At 49.3% G+C, this 15,209-nt stretch overlaps 1 protein-coding gene across 1 annotated transcript in view; it reads left to right on the top strand.

The window, feature by feature from the left end:
- The window catches only part of LOC147673064 (solute carrier family 71 member 1-like), an 80,183-nt gene that overhangs the window by 47,142 nt on the left and 17,832 nt on the right, over positions 1-15,209 (top strand). The window contains exons 3-5 of the mRNA XM_086946746.1: positions 2,990-3,052; positions 3,361-3,488; positions 5,554-5,668. Of these exons, the coding sequence (XP_086802872.1) occupies positions 2,990-3,052; positions 3,361-3,488; positions 5,554-5,668 (306 nt within the window). The remainder of the gene's footprint in view (positions 1-2,989; positions 3,053-3,360; positions 3,489-5,553; positions 5,669-15,209) is intronic.

Genomic DNA, 15,209 nt, shown 5'->3' with positions numbered 1-15,209 from the left:
AGAGAGAGGTGCAGCATCGGAGAGAATCCGGGAGCGACCGCTCATCCGGGTGCACCTGACTCTAGGATCGGTGAACAGAGATTGTTTACTGGAAAGTAGAGTCAGGAAGGTGGTGGGGAGAGACAAGGTTTTGCATATACTTAGGCCTGGAGTTGGAGTGTATTTTGTGCATATAGCATAGTGCTTTGAAAGTGATACACTTCTCCACGGTGAGCCAGAGGAGGTCGTGAAGAAGGCCGGACTCGGAGTAGTGTTTAGAAAGCCATAACAGGAGCCTGGCAGCCGAGTTCTTCACCACTTGGAGGTGCCCGATCACGGACTTGTCCGCTCCTAGATCTAAAATGTTACCATAATCTAACCTGGACATAATCCGAGCATGAATGACGGTACTTTGAGCAGCGAATGGAATTATCCACAGGATCTTTCTAAGCCACCTCATAGTGGCAAAACACGAGGAGGCCACCGTGGCGGCCTGAGGCTTCATGGACCGAGTAGAGTCTAGCCAAAAGCCAAGGCTCTTCATCTGGTAGGCAGGGACAGGGAGGGCCCCCAGAGCTGAGAGTTCTTACCCAGAACATGATAAATGTGTGAATGCATGATTATTAGTACAGTTGCTGTAAATGACTTGTTATATGGCCATCTTTACTTTCACTGCCATGAAACCAATCTGTCTGTCTATCTACGGATCTATTCGTCAAGGGATACCAAGAATCTTCAACATTATCCTTTGATCCTGAGTTCCTTCCATATCTTTCTGAAGTATATAATATACTTTATCTGTTGTGTTCATATGTTTGACCTCGGAAAAGCAAGAATCGAGCAAGATGGACTCTGTGACGACCAACTCAGCTAGAATTGAGGACCCTGCAATGTAAAGAGCTTCAGCGTCGCACGACTTCACACCCTCAGTATTTAAACTTGAAGCTACATCTTGAACGCTATTTAAAGAGAATATTTGGGAACTTGGACACATTTGAATTACAAAAAACACCTTGTAGCTTTCGGCAGAAACTGTCACAGAGACTGCATTGTTTGTGTGACGGAGTGTCCAAGATTGGAGGTCTTACAGATCCTTCAAACTATGGTTGCTGTATTCGGCGATGGGAGTTAGGAATGTGTGTACACACACTGGTGATCCAGATCTGGGGAGATAGAATGCTGGGCCTTCCCAGAAGATACTTCCAGTGGGTGCTGCTGTCATGGGCAGGCATCACGTGGCCGCGAGCCTGGAGTCGCAGCCCAAGTCTGTGCTCTTCCACTCACCCATATTATTTTCCAAATCAAACTCCTTGCTTGATAGACTCCGACGCACAACCACCTCTGGGCTATAAAGAGAGCAGACCCTGTTAAGACTGTTCATTTCATGTAATTCACAGCCTTAACATAAAGTGTTAATTCTTTTAAATGTTTCTCTTTTATCTATGCCAAATTTAGGAACGATTTGTCTGGCGTGGGATTGGGATTTCTCTTCTCTCTTAGTTAAAAACATTTTTTTTTTAGATTCCATATGCCAAATGAATGCAAAATATTTGTTTCTGTTACATTCTGAGAGCCTGGACCCATGGACAAAGAAGCAAGTTGTGAATTCCTTTTATTTCACTTCAGGACTATGCGCTGCATTTATTAGTTGTGCTCATTGGGTGTTGTATTGAGATGTTGGGCCTGTATGGGAAAGAACATTGGTTCGTGCCAATTACAAACCCCCCTTCCATGTCCATGGGTTTGGGTCAGGGTGGTGATGGCTGATGCCACCTTCAGGAGGCTTAGTCAGGGTTTTTTCTTCCTTGAATAGCCTTCAAGTTCATTCAGAGATGGCACGGTTAAACATTAAGCGGTGCCTTGGACTCTCCATGAGCTATTCTTTTACTCAGTATCTTAGCCGTGAATCACTTTGTGGGTTTCCAGAATTTGACGTTTACATTGAAATGTGGAATATGGACACCTTGTAGCATGTGGGCCCTGAGCCTTACTTGCAGGACTGACCACCAAGGCTCAACTTGCGTGTGGGCGCTACAGGTGGTCTGTGCAATGTTCTGCCGTTAAGGGTCCCAGATATGAGCTTCAGGAGTGGAGGCCATGCACCCAACTCAAGGTCAAACGTAGGCAAAGAGGTAGAAACTTCGATTGCAAAACCGATGGATGATGCAGATGCCAGCGGCGTGTTAAGCCATAATAATGTACACATGCTCATGGAATGCCAAAGTGTGCTTGTGCGTGTAGTATGTCAAGCTGTGCTTGTAGGCTTGGCATGCCAACACATGCTTGTAGGCTTGGCATGGCAACACGTGCTTGGATGCGTGGGGTTGCAACATGTGCTTGGATGCGTGGGGTTGCAACACGTGCTTGGACACGTGGGGTTGCAACACGTGCTTGGACACGTGGGATGGCTACACATACTTGTACGCGTGGGATGGCAACACATACTTGTACAGATGGGATCTCAACACATGCTTGTACTCGTGGGATGGCAACACTTCTGTGCATGAGGAAGAAACTCACTTTCTTATGCAGTGATTCTCCTGCCTTTAATAGTCCATCATTGTGCAAACCAACTGAGCCAAGAAGAGGTTCAGTCAGCCTTGGGATTGTAGGAAACAACCTGATATCTTTCCTTTTCTTGTTTGTACACCTGTAAGCCGTGGTACTTTGAACTCTCCTTGTGTGTCGCTTAAGATTCCTACCTCTGACCGTTGAAGTTATTGTCCAGGGGAGGCATTTGTAGCCTTTGCTTTGATTTGAGTGAATTAAAAATGCAACTAAAATAAACTTCTATTGTTTGTTTCTTTAAAAAAAAAAATTGTCCCCAAGGAAACCATGCTAACTTTGCTCAAGCCAACAGCACATGTTTGTTGCAGTCAAGTGATAATTGTTTAATTTGTTAACAGCTCATTTGAGGGTGTGGTTAAAATGCATGGAGTGTGGTTAAAATGCCCAGGTATAATGCACTGCAAGCTCTAAGGGTTGGCTGATGATATGTGTTTCTTCCCAGGTGCTGCACACCACCTTTCCTCAGCACACCTTCTTGATGAATGGCCTCATCCATGGAGTCAAGGTAATGCCTGAAGTACCTACGCGGGGGGCATCTGTGGGCACATGTGATCAGATGCCCAGTGGTATGTAGAAATGCACTTCTAGAGGAGTGGGCACGCTTCAGACTTTGATGCAAAGTAATCTCAAACTATAAAAATACCCGAAGTCTGTGCTTCTTTGAGTGTCTTGTACTATCTGCTCGAGACTGGTCCTTAAAGCACTGAAGTGGCTGGTATTGAGTGGCAGATTATGGGTGCTAGCATAGTCAAGAGTTACTTTAAACACTGGGGCTGGCAAACTCAATGACGTGTGCTTTCTGTCTCTCTCAAGGGCCTGTTGTCGTTCCTGAGCGCCCCTCTTATCGGGGCATTGTCTGATGTCTGGGGCAGGAAGTCCTTCCTCCTACTTACTGTCTTCTTTACATGTGCGCCCATCCCCCTGATGCAGATCAGCCCATGGTGAGTAGAATGGATTCTTGGTAACATGAAGGTAAGTGAAGAGAGGTTGTCAGCAGAGTGTGAGTGTGGGGCGTTGTAGCTGTGAGAAGTGATTGGGTAGACTTGGTCTGGGGGGTAGCTGGTAAGTGGGAGAAGAGGGCACTGTGAACAGTAATTGGGTAGAAGTGGGACACAGTTCAGCAGCCATTGGAAGAAAAGGAGGAAGAGCGTGGCTGTGAGCAGTGATTGGATAAACTGAGAGGGTTGTTGGAAGCTTGAGAAGCTTGAGAACGATGAGGAATGGTGCCTGTTTGTTATTTGTTGCAGCATTGTAGAGAATTAAACATGTATAATAACACATATGGCCAAGACCAGTGCTTAGTGGTTTGGTAAAGTCATCAGACAGAAAATCAGTTGATGTAGTCAGCTGCATGTAAACTTTTTCAACAGTCAAATGATTAACCAATGTTATTGAGTTGTTTAAGTAGACGCATTTTAGAATGATATGAACAGCCTCTGATCATGGGGCACTTTAAAGGTGAATGGGGTATTGTGACTGGAGAAACCTTCTGTTCCATTGTGGAGACTGCTCGTCCCTTTGTAGACACCATTCGTCCCTTTGTAGACACCATTCGTCCCTTTGTAGACACTGTTCGTCCCGTTGTGGGGGCCTCTGATCCCGCTGTGGGGGCTCTGGTCCCGCTGTGGGGGCCTCTGGTCCCGCCGTGGGGGCCTCTGGTCCCGCTGTGGAGGCCACTGGTCCCGCAGTGGAGGCCACTGGCCTCGCTGGGGAGGCCACTGGAACCGTTGGGGAGGCCAGTGGCCTCGCTGGGGAGGCCACTGGCCTCGCTGGGGAGGCCACTGGCCCCGCTGGGGAGGCCACTGGTCCCGCTGGGGAGGCCACTGGTCCCGCTGGGGAGGCCACTGGTCCCGCTGGGGAGGCCACTGGTCCCGCTGTGGAGGCCACTGGTCCCGCTGGGGAGGCCACTGGTCCCGCTGTGGAGGCCACTGGTCCCGCTGTGGAGGCCACTGGTCCCGCTGGGGCGGCCACTGGTCCCGCTGGGGCGGCCACTGGTCCCGCTGTGGAGGCCACTGGTCCCGCTGTGGAGGCCACTGGTCCCGCTGGGGCGGCCACTGGTCCCGCTGGGGCGGCCACTGGTCCCGCTGGGGAGGCCACTGGTCCCGCTGGGGAGGCCACTGGTCCCGCTGGGGAGGCCACTGGTCCCGCTGGGGAGGCCAGTTGTCCCACTGGGGAGGCCAGTGGTCCAGCTGTGGTCCTCTTCAGTTGCCTCAAATGCTGGCAGGTCATGTGCACCAGTCACAAGGTCAGTTCTTTGAGTCAGGACACAGTAGGGTTGCATCACACATGAGGTGGGTCAAAGTTCCAAACCTGCACCGGGTGAGGAAGTTTTCCTACCGCTGTGCAGAGCAGGGGTTGCTGCCCCATTATGGGAGTGAGTGCAGTGGTGCACCCAGTTCAGGGCATTGTAAATGGCCCAGTATTGTTGCTCACTGTGCAAAGACCCCTCCCTTAGGTGCAAACCTAACCTTATGCTGCCAAAGGGAACCGCCCAGTAGAATGAAGAGAAGGGGGCTTCTTCCATGGGTGGATGGGGTGATCATGAGTTATCCAGCCTGGCAGATCGACCTGAGCAATGCACACCATTCTCTTGTAGACTATTGTACATTTTGCACCACACGTTCTCCAGAACACACGTACTCTGCCACTACATTTGGATCAATGTTGTGTAACAAACACAGGGGGGGAATCCCCGATAGTGCTATTACAGAACACATATATTGTTATTTATATACTGAAGGTAACATTGTAGTACAGGTTTCTGTTTGCTCTCTGGGTCATGCAAACTATAAACTAGAGGGGAGCAAAGTTTCTCTTTTGGAGAAGGGATAAAGATCTGACAGTGGAAAGAAGCACAGTGGGAGGCGGAAGGTGGAGGTGCTGGGCCTTGTGTGGAGTGTGACGTGTGACGTCTGTGGATTGCACCATGTTCGCCCAGGGCCCAGGCTATAAGGCTCTGGGAGGGTGGTTTTACTTTATCTACAATTGTCTTTTTCTCTTCTGTAGGTGGTACTTTGCTGTCATCTCCATGTCAGGGGTTTTTGCTGTCACCTTCTCTGTCATTTTTGCATATGTTGCGGACATCACCCAGGAACATGAGCGCAGCACCGCATACGGCTTGGTGAGTGCATAAGTGTGAGGTCACTGCGGGATATGGAAAATGTTGGTTCTCCCAGGAATAAGAGTGAAGCAGACTAACTGCTTTTCTTTTTGCCCAAAGGTATTTTAATGAAGTTTAAAGCATTAGAATATAGACACGTTGCATTATATATAATGTGTGTGTGTGTGTGTGTGTGTGTATATATGTATATATATATATATATATATATATATATATATATATATATATAATATATATATATACACACATACACACACACACACACACACACACCTTCCTCCGCTGGGGTCCAGTGGGGATTTCTTCAGGTAAGCTTTATTTATTGATTGGGCACAGCAAAATAGTGGCGGCGTATGCATTTCGGGCGAATGTGTGTGCCTTCATCAGCGCCCTTCACTACAAAGAGTTTACTATTCAGTGCCGCTCCCCTTCACAAGTTTAAAGAGGTGAGTCGCTCCTCCCCCGCCAAATACCATTTGCCTGCTGCTTTACCGGAGTCCAATGCTTCCTACAGCTCCCAGAATGCTTCATGATGCACACTCAGGTTGGTGAAACGGGGATCAAACAAATGCCAGTTGATGGAGCGAGATTTTTAATACGGGCTGACTCACTCCGCGTCCAAAGTCACAAAGCTTCCCCTTGGGTCCCCTCGGGCTGTCGCTACCACTGAGCTCTGGAGAAATACTAAACAGGGGCCTCTTGTGCATTGCACGCGGGCCTCCCGAGGTAGATACCTCGGACCTCCTAGGTCCCTCCAAAGCATTGTGGTGGTCTCCGGACTGGTCGATCCCTCGACTACAGAACTGCTGTGAAGCAAAGCCAGTGCCGTCCGGGGTCACTTGTGCGTCAAGGACACCCAAATTGCGCCACTGGCCAGCGCAAAAAATATCGAAAAACACCTTCCTCCGAAGAAAGGCAGGCTGGGGTCCAGAGGGGATTCCTTCAGGTAAGCTTTATTGATTGGGCACAGCAAAATATTGGCGGCGTATGCAATGCGGGCGAATGTCTGTGCCCTCATCAGCGCCCTTCACTACAAAGAGTTTAATAAATAAATATATATATATATATATATATATATAGATATATATATATATATATCTATATATATATATATATATATATCTATCTATCTATATATATATATATATATCCTCCAGGTGCCCCAGTATATATATTTTGCAAAAAAATAAATAAAATAATTTTGTTTGACCCATGTGTGCGACCTGCCTTCTGTGAAGAAGTCTTTTGTAATATATATATATTGTATCACATAATTTTAGCTTTAGATACCTACAAACCCCTTTTGTCCTGCCATCCCTAGAACACTGGCTCTTTATATAGTGTACCAAAAAGAAATCTACTGTGCAAAGGGTCCAGGTATCTGTTAAAAGTGGAGAGGGGCTTGCTTTAGCAAACCCAAGGTGCTCTCGTAGGCGGTAGTGTGGTCGAACAGCCTTCGGCGTATTAGAGGAGTGTTAGACATCTACTGTACACCAACAGTCAATAAATGACGCACACGCCTCAATAAGGAGATCCAAAGCAATCTATGAAAATAAGATTTGTATTTATATTACTTTAGGCACCAAGACCATCAAAATCGGTTAAGTACGTTTCAAGTTGTCAATTTTAACAGTTTTAAAAAATTGACAGTGCAATATCTGAAGCAGTAAGGTTATCCTATGGATTAAAGACATATACTGCTTACAGGTACTTTACAGCGACGTACAGGACCAATCTTCTGGACTTAAGGTGAGTAAGGGGCAAGGTCTAAGAACGCACCAGCAGGTCACCTCTGGCAGCACTGGGGCGGCTGGGTGCAGAGGTGCTTTTTAGCGCCTGTGGGGATCGGTCCGGTTACAAAGATGCTGCAAGCTGGGACTGGGGGGGTGCAGTCTGGCTGAACCAAGAAGGGGCTCAGGTCTCGCAATGCTCGGGACATGAGGACATCTTTGGTTCTCCTATCCGCGGGTCAAGGCGGTCGGATGCAGAGGTATCCTGAGGGGTCTGGTTTTCACCACTGGAGACACTCGCAGTAGAGTGGGTCTGCACAAAGAGGCTGCAGGCGACAAAGAGTCCACTGTCTGGGGACCACACTAGCACCATTGGCCCACTTAGACTGAGGCTAGGAGGTATGGGTGCAGTGGAACTTTCCGAAGTCAGGTTTTCAGCGATCTGTAGTCCTTGCCAGTCTTCTAGGGTGCCTGCAGAGGAGCACTCCATGGCAGTTCCTTTGCCTTGGGTGAAGGATTGGCAATCCTCCCAGGCTTTTGGAGGCACAGTAGCTGCAGGACGAGTTGTTTTTGGCGCAATTGTCGGGAACATCAGACAGGCCAGCAAGGTTGGTGCCAAGTCAGTTGCTGGTTCTCTGTTCTCACTTTTGCAGCTCTCCAGGGTCCTCCTTCCTGACTTCCTTGTGCCGAGGACCACCCTGAATACTAGATTTGGAGGAGTGTTGGGGATGTAGCCAATGGGCTACTTAATCCTGGCATCGCTATGCCCCCTATATGACCACTTCTTGTGGGAAGTGGGCAAAACCCTTTCCTATAGTTCCTAATTTTCATGTCCACATCAGGTAGCCCACCTTAGGGGTGGAACAAGACTGAAAGGGAACACGCCTCTCTGACTACTAATTTTCCCATCTGTCCAGATGCCAAATAGGCCCTGGTCAGGGGAGGGGGTGTTGCATCCCTTCACCTCAGAGGGAAGCCAAATTTGCATGTCAAAAGCGGTGGGCTCTTTGAAGCTCTGTGCTTTGGAATGCTAATTTAGGGGTGCTCCTGCTGTAAGGGGTGTAAAACATCCTCTGCCAGAGCAGGCTGTGCTCCTGACCTCCTGAGAGCAAAGGCCCTCACCCCTGGGTGTCAGAATCTCATCTGTGGTGGCAGGCTCATCAGAACCAGTCAGCCAGTACACTAGTAGTTGATAGGTTTTCAGGGGCACCTCGAAGATGCCCTCTGGGTGCATGTATTGTATAGTTTTTGGTAAAGAGCACTGGCAAAAGGTGGGGCTAACCATGTCGAAAAGGGGCGCTTTCCTACACTCCCACTCACTTACTTATGGTACTTAGTTCATGTATGTGGCTGAAAACGAACAAAAAAGTCATATTAGTTTTATCACAATCCTTCTCTGTAAAGGTAACCCTCTTACCACCCAGTCTCTTCAGAGAATAGTCCTATCACACTCCACCTAGAAGAGCACTGTTGGACGTGGCACTGTCTGGTTGGGATACCCCAACCAAGCATAAGGCACCGCTCCTTTCAAGGGCAGGTGATTACACACACTGTACAACCCGTGCTCACCCTTGGGTAGCTTGGCACTGAGCAGTCAGGGGTCCTTCGGAAGCAATGTGTAAAGCAGGAGCTCTGCAAGCACACACAATAAATATTGTGCACGACAGAAAAGACACTTCACATGTGATGTTAAGAAATGTAATTCATATTCATCACACACAGTAAACGATGCAACATGAATATCCAGAAATCTGGGGCATGAGTCACACTTGGCAATCTTACTAGCAGTACTCGGCCCAGTTTGTGTTGATCAGTTCTCAACAATATGCACACATGGTAAAAGTCCTATTCTAATCTCCACTCAGCACCTTTATGCGGTGCAACACGTCGTCCGACCATGTCCCATCCGCACAATCCTATTCATGGAAGTTCACACAACTATAGGGTGCACCCCGGACTACAACAATATCAATAACTTGTACATACACAGAATTAGAACACTTTTAGCAGCACCGTTAGACAAGGTCACGTGGGTATACCCATTGTTGACAGGTGAATTGCTTTTGGCACCAGAACAACGCATCAACCAAACCCGCCAACCAGTGTTTTGAAGCAAAGGGAGTTCACAGGCAGTTACTGCTGAACACTAATACTCACTTTGCACCACTACGCAATGCGGCAAGTACCAGCTTGGTTCTTAGGGGTACTTTCACACGCTCCGACACCCTAATTCGGTGCCACCGATACCACACAGGTAAATAGGTAACACTCCACAGATCATGTGGCTCCAAACCTCCCGCCACCCTCTTATTCACACCCCACCACCCCCCACTGTCCCAGACGCCCTGAATAAAAGTTCACCAGCCACTCCCTCTGGACACAAGGCCTCTCATGGCTGAAGTCCCACCAGGTCTTGAGAGGCCTTGTGTCCATCTGGACACAAGGCCTCTCATGGCTGAAGTCCCACCACGCTCTTAACAGCTCTCTTTCTCAGGGCGTGGTACCTAACTCACTCAAATCCGCTGTCATTGTCCCTATATTGAAAAAACCGGGCGCCGATCCCACAGTCCCAGCCAATTTTCGCCCCATCTCCCTCCTGCCGTTTCTGGCGAAAGTTCTCGAGCGCCATGTTACCTCCGCCTTGAGTTCTTTCGTGGAGAAGAATGGGGTCCTTGCCCACCGCCAGGCCGGGTTTCGCCCCGTACACTCTACGGAGTCCGTAGTGCTTTCGGTCCTTGACAACCTCAGGGAGGGTATGGATACCAAACAACCTCAGGCCTTGGTCCTCCTCGATCTCTCAGCCGCTTTTGACACGGTGGACCATTCCATCTTGCTTTCCCGTGTCAGGGCGGCGGGGATCGGGGGCACGGCGTCGGTCTGGTTATCCTCCTTCCTGAGGGACCGCACCCAGGCTGTCCGCCTGGGTGACTTCACTGCGGACTTCCGCAACGTTCATTGCGGGGTCCCCCAAGGCTCCTCCCTTTCCCCCCTTTTATTTAACCTATACATTTCCCCACTTATTTTTTCACTGCAACAAATGGAGGTCGCCGTATTTAATTATGCGGATGACCTCCAGCTTGTCTTTAACCTTTCTTCCTCCCCCGACTCTGCTCTTAATTTTCAAACCATCATGATTCACATCCGTGACTGGATGAACCACAATCATCTTAAACTCAACCCAGACAAAACTGAGCTGGTGTTGACGGGTGGTTCATCTAGCCCCTGGTCCCCCATCTTCTGGCCCCCTTCCCTTGGCACCCACCTGCCCCCTCTACCTCAGTCAAAACTCTCGGCATTAAGCTCAACTCCCAACTCACCCTTCACTCCCAGGTCAGCTCTGTGGTTTCCTCTTCCTTTCTGGCACTGCGTACAATACGCAAGGTGTCCCGTTTTTTCTCATTTGATGCACTAAAACTGATTACCCTCGCCATGGTCGTGTCCCGCCTGGATTACGGCAACGCCCTATATGCAGGCATTCCTGCATATAGTCTTCGGCGGTTGCAGCAGATCCAAAACCAGGCGGTGCGCCTGGTGTTCAAACTTCCTAAATCTCACCATACCACTCCCTTCCTAAAGTCCCTACACTGGCTTCCTGTCTGTGCCCGTGTCCAGTTCAAGCTTGCCTCTATCACCTTTCAAGCACGACTGGGCACGGCTCCGGCTTTCATCTCATCTGAGATTATCCCCTATGTTCCCGCTAGGGAACTGCGGTCACCTACCCAATCCCTTCTTACGGTCCCATGGTTCCAGAGAAAGAAATGGGGAGGCTCTAAATTTGCGACCCTTGCTCCGATCTTCTGGAACTCACTGCCTTTGGAGCTCAGAGCCTCAACCTCGTACCTACTGTTCCGGAAACAGCTCAAGGCAAATCTTTTCGCTAAATTTTTTAACTAATATTCTACTTCTCTCTCCTGTCCCCACTTACCTTCCGTCCCTATGTCCAGTTCTTTGTCAGTTTAGCGCCATGAAACCGCTGGTGTACGTGCGCTGTATAAATAATTTTAAATAGAAATAGAAATAAATAGAAATAGGTCTGGGATCCCAGAAACCTGGTGGGGAGTGACAGTAAGCGTAAACAAGAGTTCGACTTAGAGGTCTTGGCACCACCTCGAAAATTCACCAATAAGTTGCTAACCAGAAAAGTGCTAAGAGCAACAATTTGTTACAAACAGGCATCCACCAGGGCCTTCTGGCACCAGCCCAGTTCTGCAAAGCAGGGGGGCATACAGTCTTTTGACCTGCTCCCGAACCTTCCCGGAATCATACCTCCAGCTCAGTCCATGCATCTCAATCCTACCTGGCACCACAAAGTCTTCGGAAGGGCCAGATTGGAGGGCGGTAGTAGGTCCACCACGAGGCGGTCAGTGAGGGAAGAAGTAGTGAATGAAAAACAACACACATGGGAGCTTGTCGGCTTGTGGGGATACCCCATCGGTTACATGTTGATCTGGGCTCTAGGTCCGGCACTCTTGATGTCAGATGTAACAGTTGTTTCCGGACACACACACATGCGCAAGTGCAGCAAGGTTTCAAGAGGTAGAATGAAACTCTGCAATGGGTGCGTCCCCCTCCTCCGAGAATCACAACCTGTAAATCCGACACCGCACGCAATGCGCATGCAACGCAGGTCACGTGGGATCCCGGAACCGGTAAATCTGCTCACCACAAACAAGACCGTTATGTTTGCCGAGGGTTCTGAAATGCGGGAATAACTTAGCCATAGATGCCGGCAACTTCTTGAGCTCCGTGCTAGGCAATCCAAAATCCAGGCAGGATTATGTAGTTTCAAGCTCACACAGTGCTGTCCAGCTTTCAGCAGGCAATGTGGCCGCTTAGAGGGCACCACTCTCCAGATGTCACCAATAGGCGGTGTGGGCCCCTCGTAGGAGTTCTGTAAACGCCCTGAGACCTCCAAGAGAATTGGAGACCAGCCAACTGGTCCTTGGTAGCCCACTTCAGGGTGCCACATGTCAGCAGGTCGTTGGCCCATGCCAGCCACTATTCAGTAAGGCACACGGTCTTTCAACAGGCACTTATCCTCCATCTGTACAACAGAGCATTCTGGCAATATGCACCATGCAGACCAGGTTCTCCGGTCCTGCGTCTCCACAAGCTGATCTCTTCTCTTACTGGGGTGGCACCGGGTACTTCTACCCACTTGGGCTTTTGAAGTTGGGGGAAGGTTCAAAGGATATTACTTTAAACCACAGATGTGTTCCCTAAATTTGCGTCCTGTCTGCCATGAGGCCTCAAAATGCAGATCTCTATCTTTAGGGGGGCCATGATCTGGCTCCAGAGGCCAGGTGTCACAATCTCTGCCCCCTCCATATATTCCACCAGACCCGCAAATGGCCGAGGTCGGCTGCTTCAATTGCACGCCCAATGGTTTATGGCTGTCGCAGGGAAATGCACACATGTGCTCCCCCAGGCCTCCGGTATTGACTACCACTAGATATCCTGGCACATGAACAATTTGATGAATAAAAATGTCCACTTTTCATAAAGGGGCATTTCCACGCAAGATATGCCAAGCCCACCATTACAATTGAAACTGGTTTGGCCTAGCCAATCCATTGATAGGACACATCATGAGGCTGCGCAACCGCAATCCCTTAGTGCAAAATGAGATACAAGCGACCCCTTCCTATGCTAACTTAAGGGAAGAGCAAGCCTTCTCAGTAGGGGAACCCTCGTGGGTCTTCCTTCCTACCTGGGCAGCGAAACACCATAAAAACCTACCCAGCCCCATCACCTTCCAAACTAGTGGAGGCGAAAGATGCAAGATGCAGTCCGTGCGAGTGCGCTCACCGGCCTACCAGAACAGGTCAGACACATAGGTTAGCCCCACCTGAGGTGTAAGTGCGCACCCAGGCTGCAATGGCAGGCCCGGCCTACATTTACAAACATCATGTCCGCACCACTTCCTAGCATGTGCTGGAAGGGTGCGTGTACTTTCACATGGCAGTACATAGGGGAAGGGCCCGGAGCCTTAAAGCTCCATACGAGAACCAGCACGCACACCGGCTTAACGTGGCAGGCTGGCGTCCTGAGTCTCCGAGACACCCGTGGTGTCCGGGCACTATCCAGCAGATCGTTGTCGGTGGGGACTCACGCTAGGCACTCCTGTGGTGCCACTGCACACACCCTCCCATCATGACAGGCTGGTGGCTGAGGTCTAAAAACATCACTGGTGCAAGGGCGCAGGCCGGACATGGCCCAGCACAACTTTGGTGCTAGCGCACCCACCACTTGTCATGAGAGGTGGACGATCCATTTCACCCCCCTCAGCCAAGCTCTGCTTCCTACTAGATGTAATAAAGATGGCGCCCTTCCACACTGCACCCACGGTGGGGAAAGGCTCTGGCCTACCTATGGAAGGTGTCTCATTGAGAGAGACTGACCTAGACGATAGAGGGAGCCCACCTAGGGACTCTCTCCTGTTCAGCAGCAGTCCTACTCGGGCCCTGTAATGGCCGGATTTTTCTGTTTAGATGGGATCAGCCCCCCAGGGGCCCCTATGACCCAGCCAAAACGTACTCACCTTCCCTCCTCAGATCGTATTCACAATGGATGAATATACAGATATATACAGATCGCACCTAAGGATGGGGAATGACAATATACATGTATGGATTTTCTACAATATCTTATTCACATCAGCTGGTCTCGCGGCCACCCTGACCCAGACCGTTCTACCCTAGGGCAGATATGACACACAATCCGGTGCGTCTACACACGGGCCTGCAGAACCCAATGCTCCCTTTTCCACAAGTGTTCGCAATCCTGCAAAACTACACACTAGTTCGACCACCTAGTGCTCTCATTTACTCAAGCCACAATCCAGTGGGTATACACACTGGTAATCCTCCCCAGTGCTCTCATTAACGCCGCATATCAACGACGACCACATTCCTATGAACAGTTATCGGGATAATATCTCAGTTATCTGCTTGGGATAAAACTACAATAATAACTTTGAATATAGTTCCAAATTATATAGTGTACTCCCTGCTCTTGGCATCAAAGGTCCACTCACTCCCTCTTTATTTGATCACCATTTACCTGATCGGGATATTCCATCCGTTCACATAAACGATTCCCAACTAGGAATAAAGTTTACCCAGATTGAACACGAACACCAGGTACACAATAATTCTATAAGAATTAGGGTATTTATTAACAATAGACACAAATCACATTACTATGCAACATAAATCCTGCAAAGAAAAGGTAAAGATTAGAGTGCACATTCTATTAGAGTTAGGCGGAGGTCACCTGATTAGTGGGAAGTCTGGACTCGGCAGTCATCTAGGTTCCCTTCTCGTCTCTGTATCCTGGCTCGCCTTGCAGTCACCCCCAGCCGTCACAAGTACACGTCTGCACCGCTAGGCTCAACCTCGTCTGCTTCCCTTCAGGACACCGGAACCTTGCTGGTTATTAGCTACCGTCTCTCTCTCTCTCTCTGTCAGTGCGCTCCGCGCTGCTTCTCGTTCAGTCTTTCTCAGAGAGTTTCGGTCTTAAATCTTTCTCAGACTTCAAAGATGGCGACTTGTCCGCCATAAGATGAATAATTGGCAGAGATGCTAACGGCTAGATGCCGCCTACGGACTAACTGACAAACTGACTAACACCTTCGCTAATATCAAAGCCCGTTCCTTCATGGAAATTCACGGCCAGTAACCTGCCGCCCACCAAATTCTTGTACCTCCCCGTACCAAGGACACTTTCCCAGCCGGCCGGCCTGAAGTTGTGTCTTCGGAGTGAAGAAAAATACATTCCTTCGATAAGGGTCAGCCTGAACCGGTTCTCTC

The sequence above is a fragment of the Lissotriton vulgaris genome, chromosome 12, assembly GCF_964263255.1.
Source record: "Lissotriton vulgaris chromosome 12, aLisVul1.2, whole genome shotgun sequence".
Lineage (NCBI taxonomy): Eukaryota > Metazoa > Chordata > Amphibia > Caudata > Salamandridae > Lissotriton > Lissotriton vulgaris.
The sequence above is the reverse complement of the archived record's forward strand: the minus strand, read 5'-3'. Positions and strand labels throughout refer to the sequence as shown.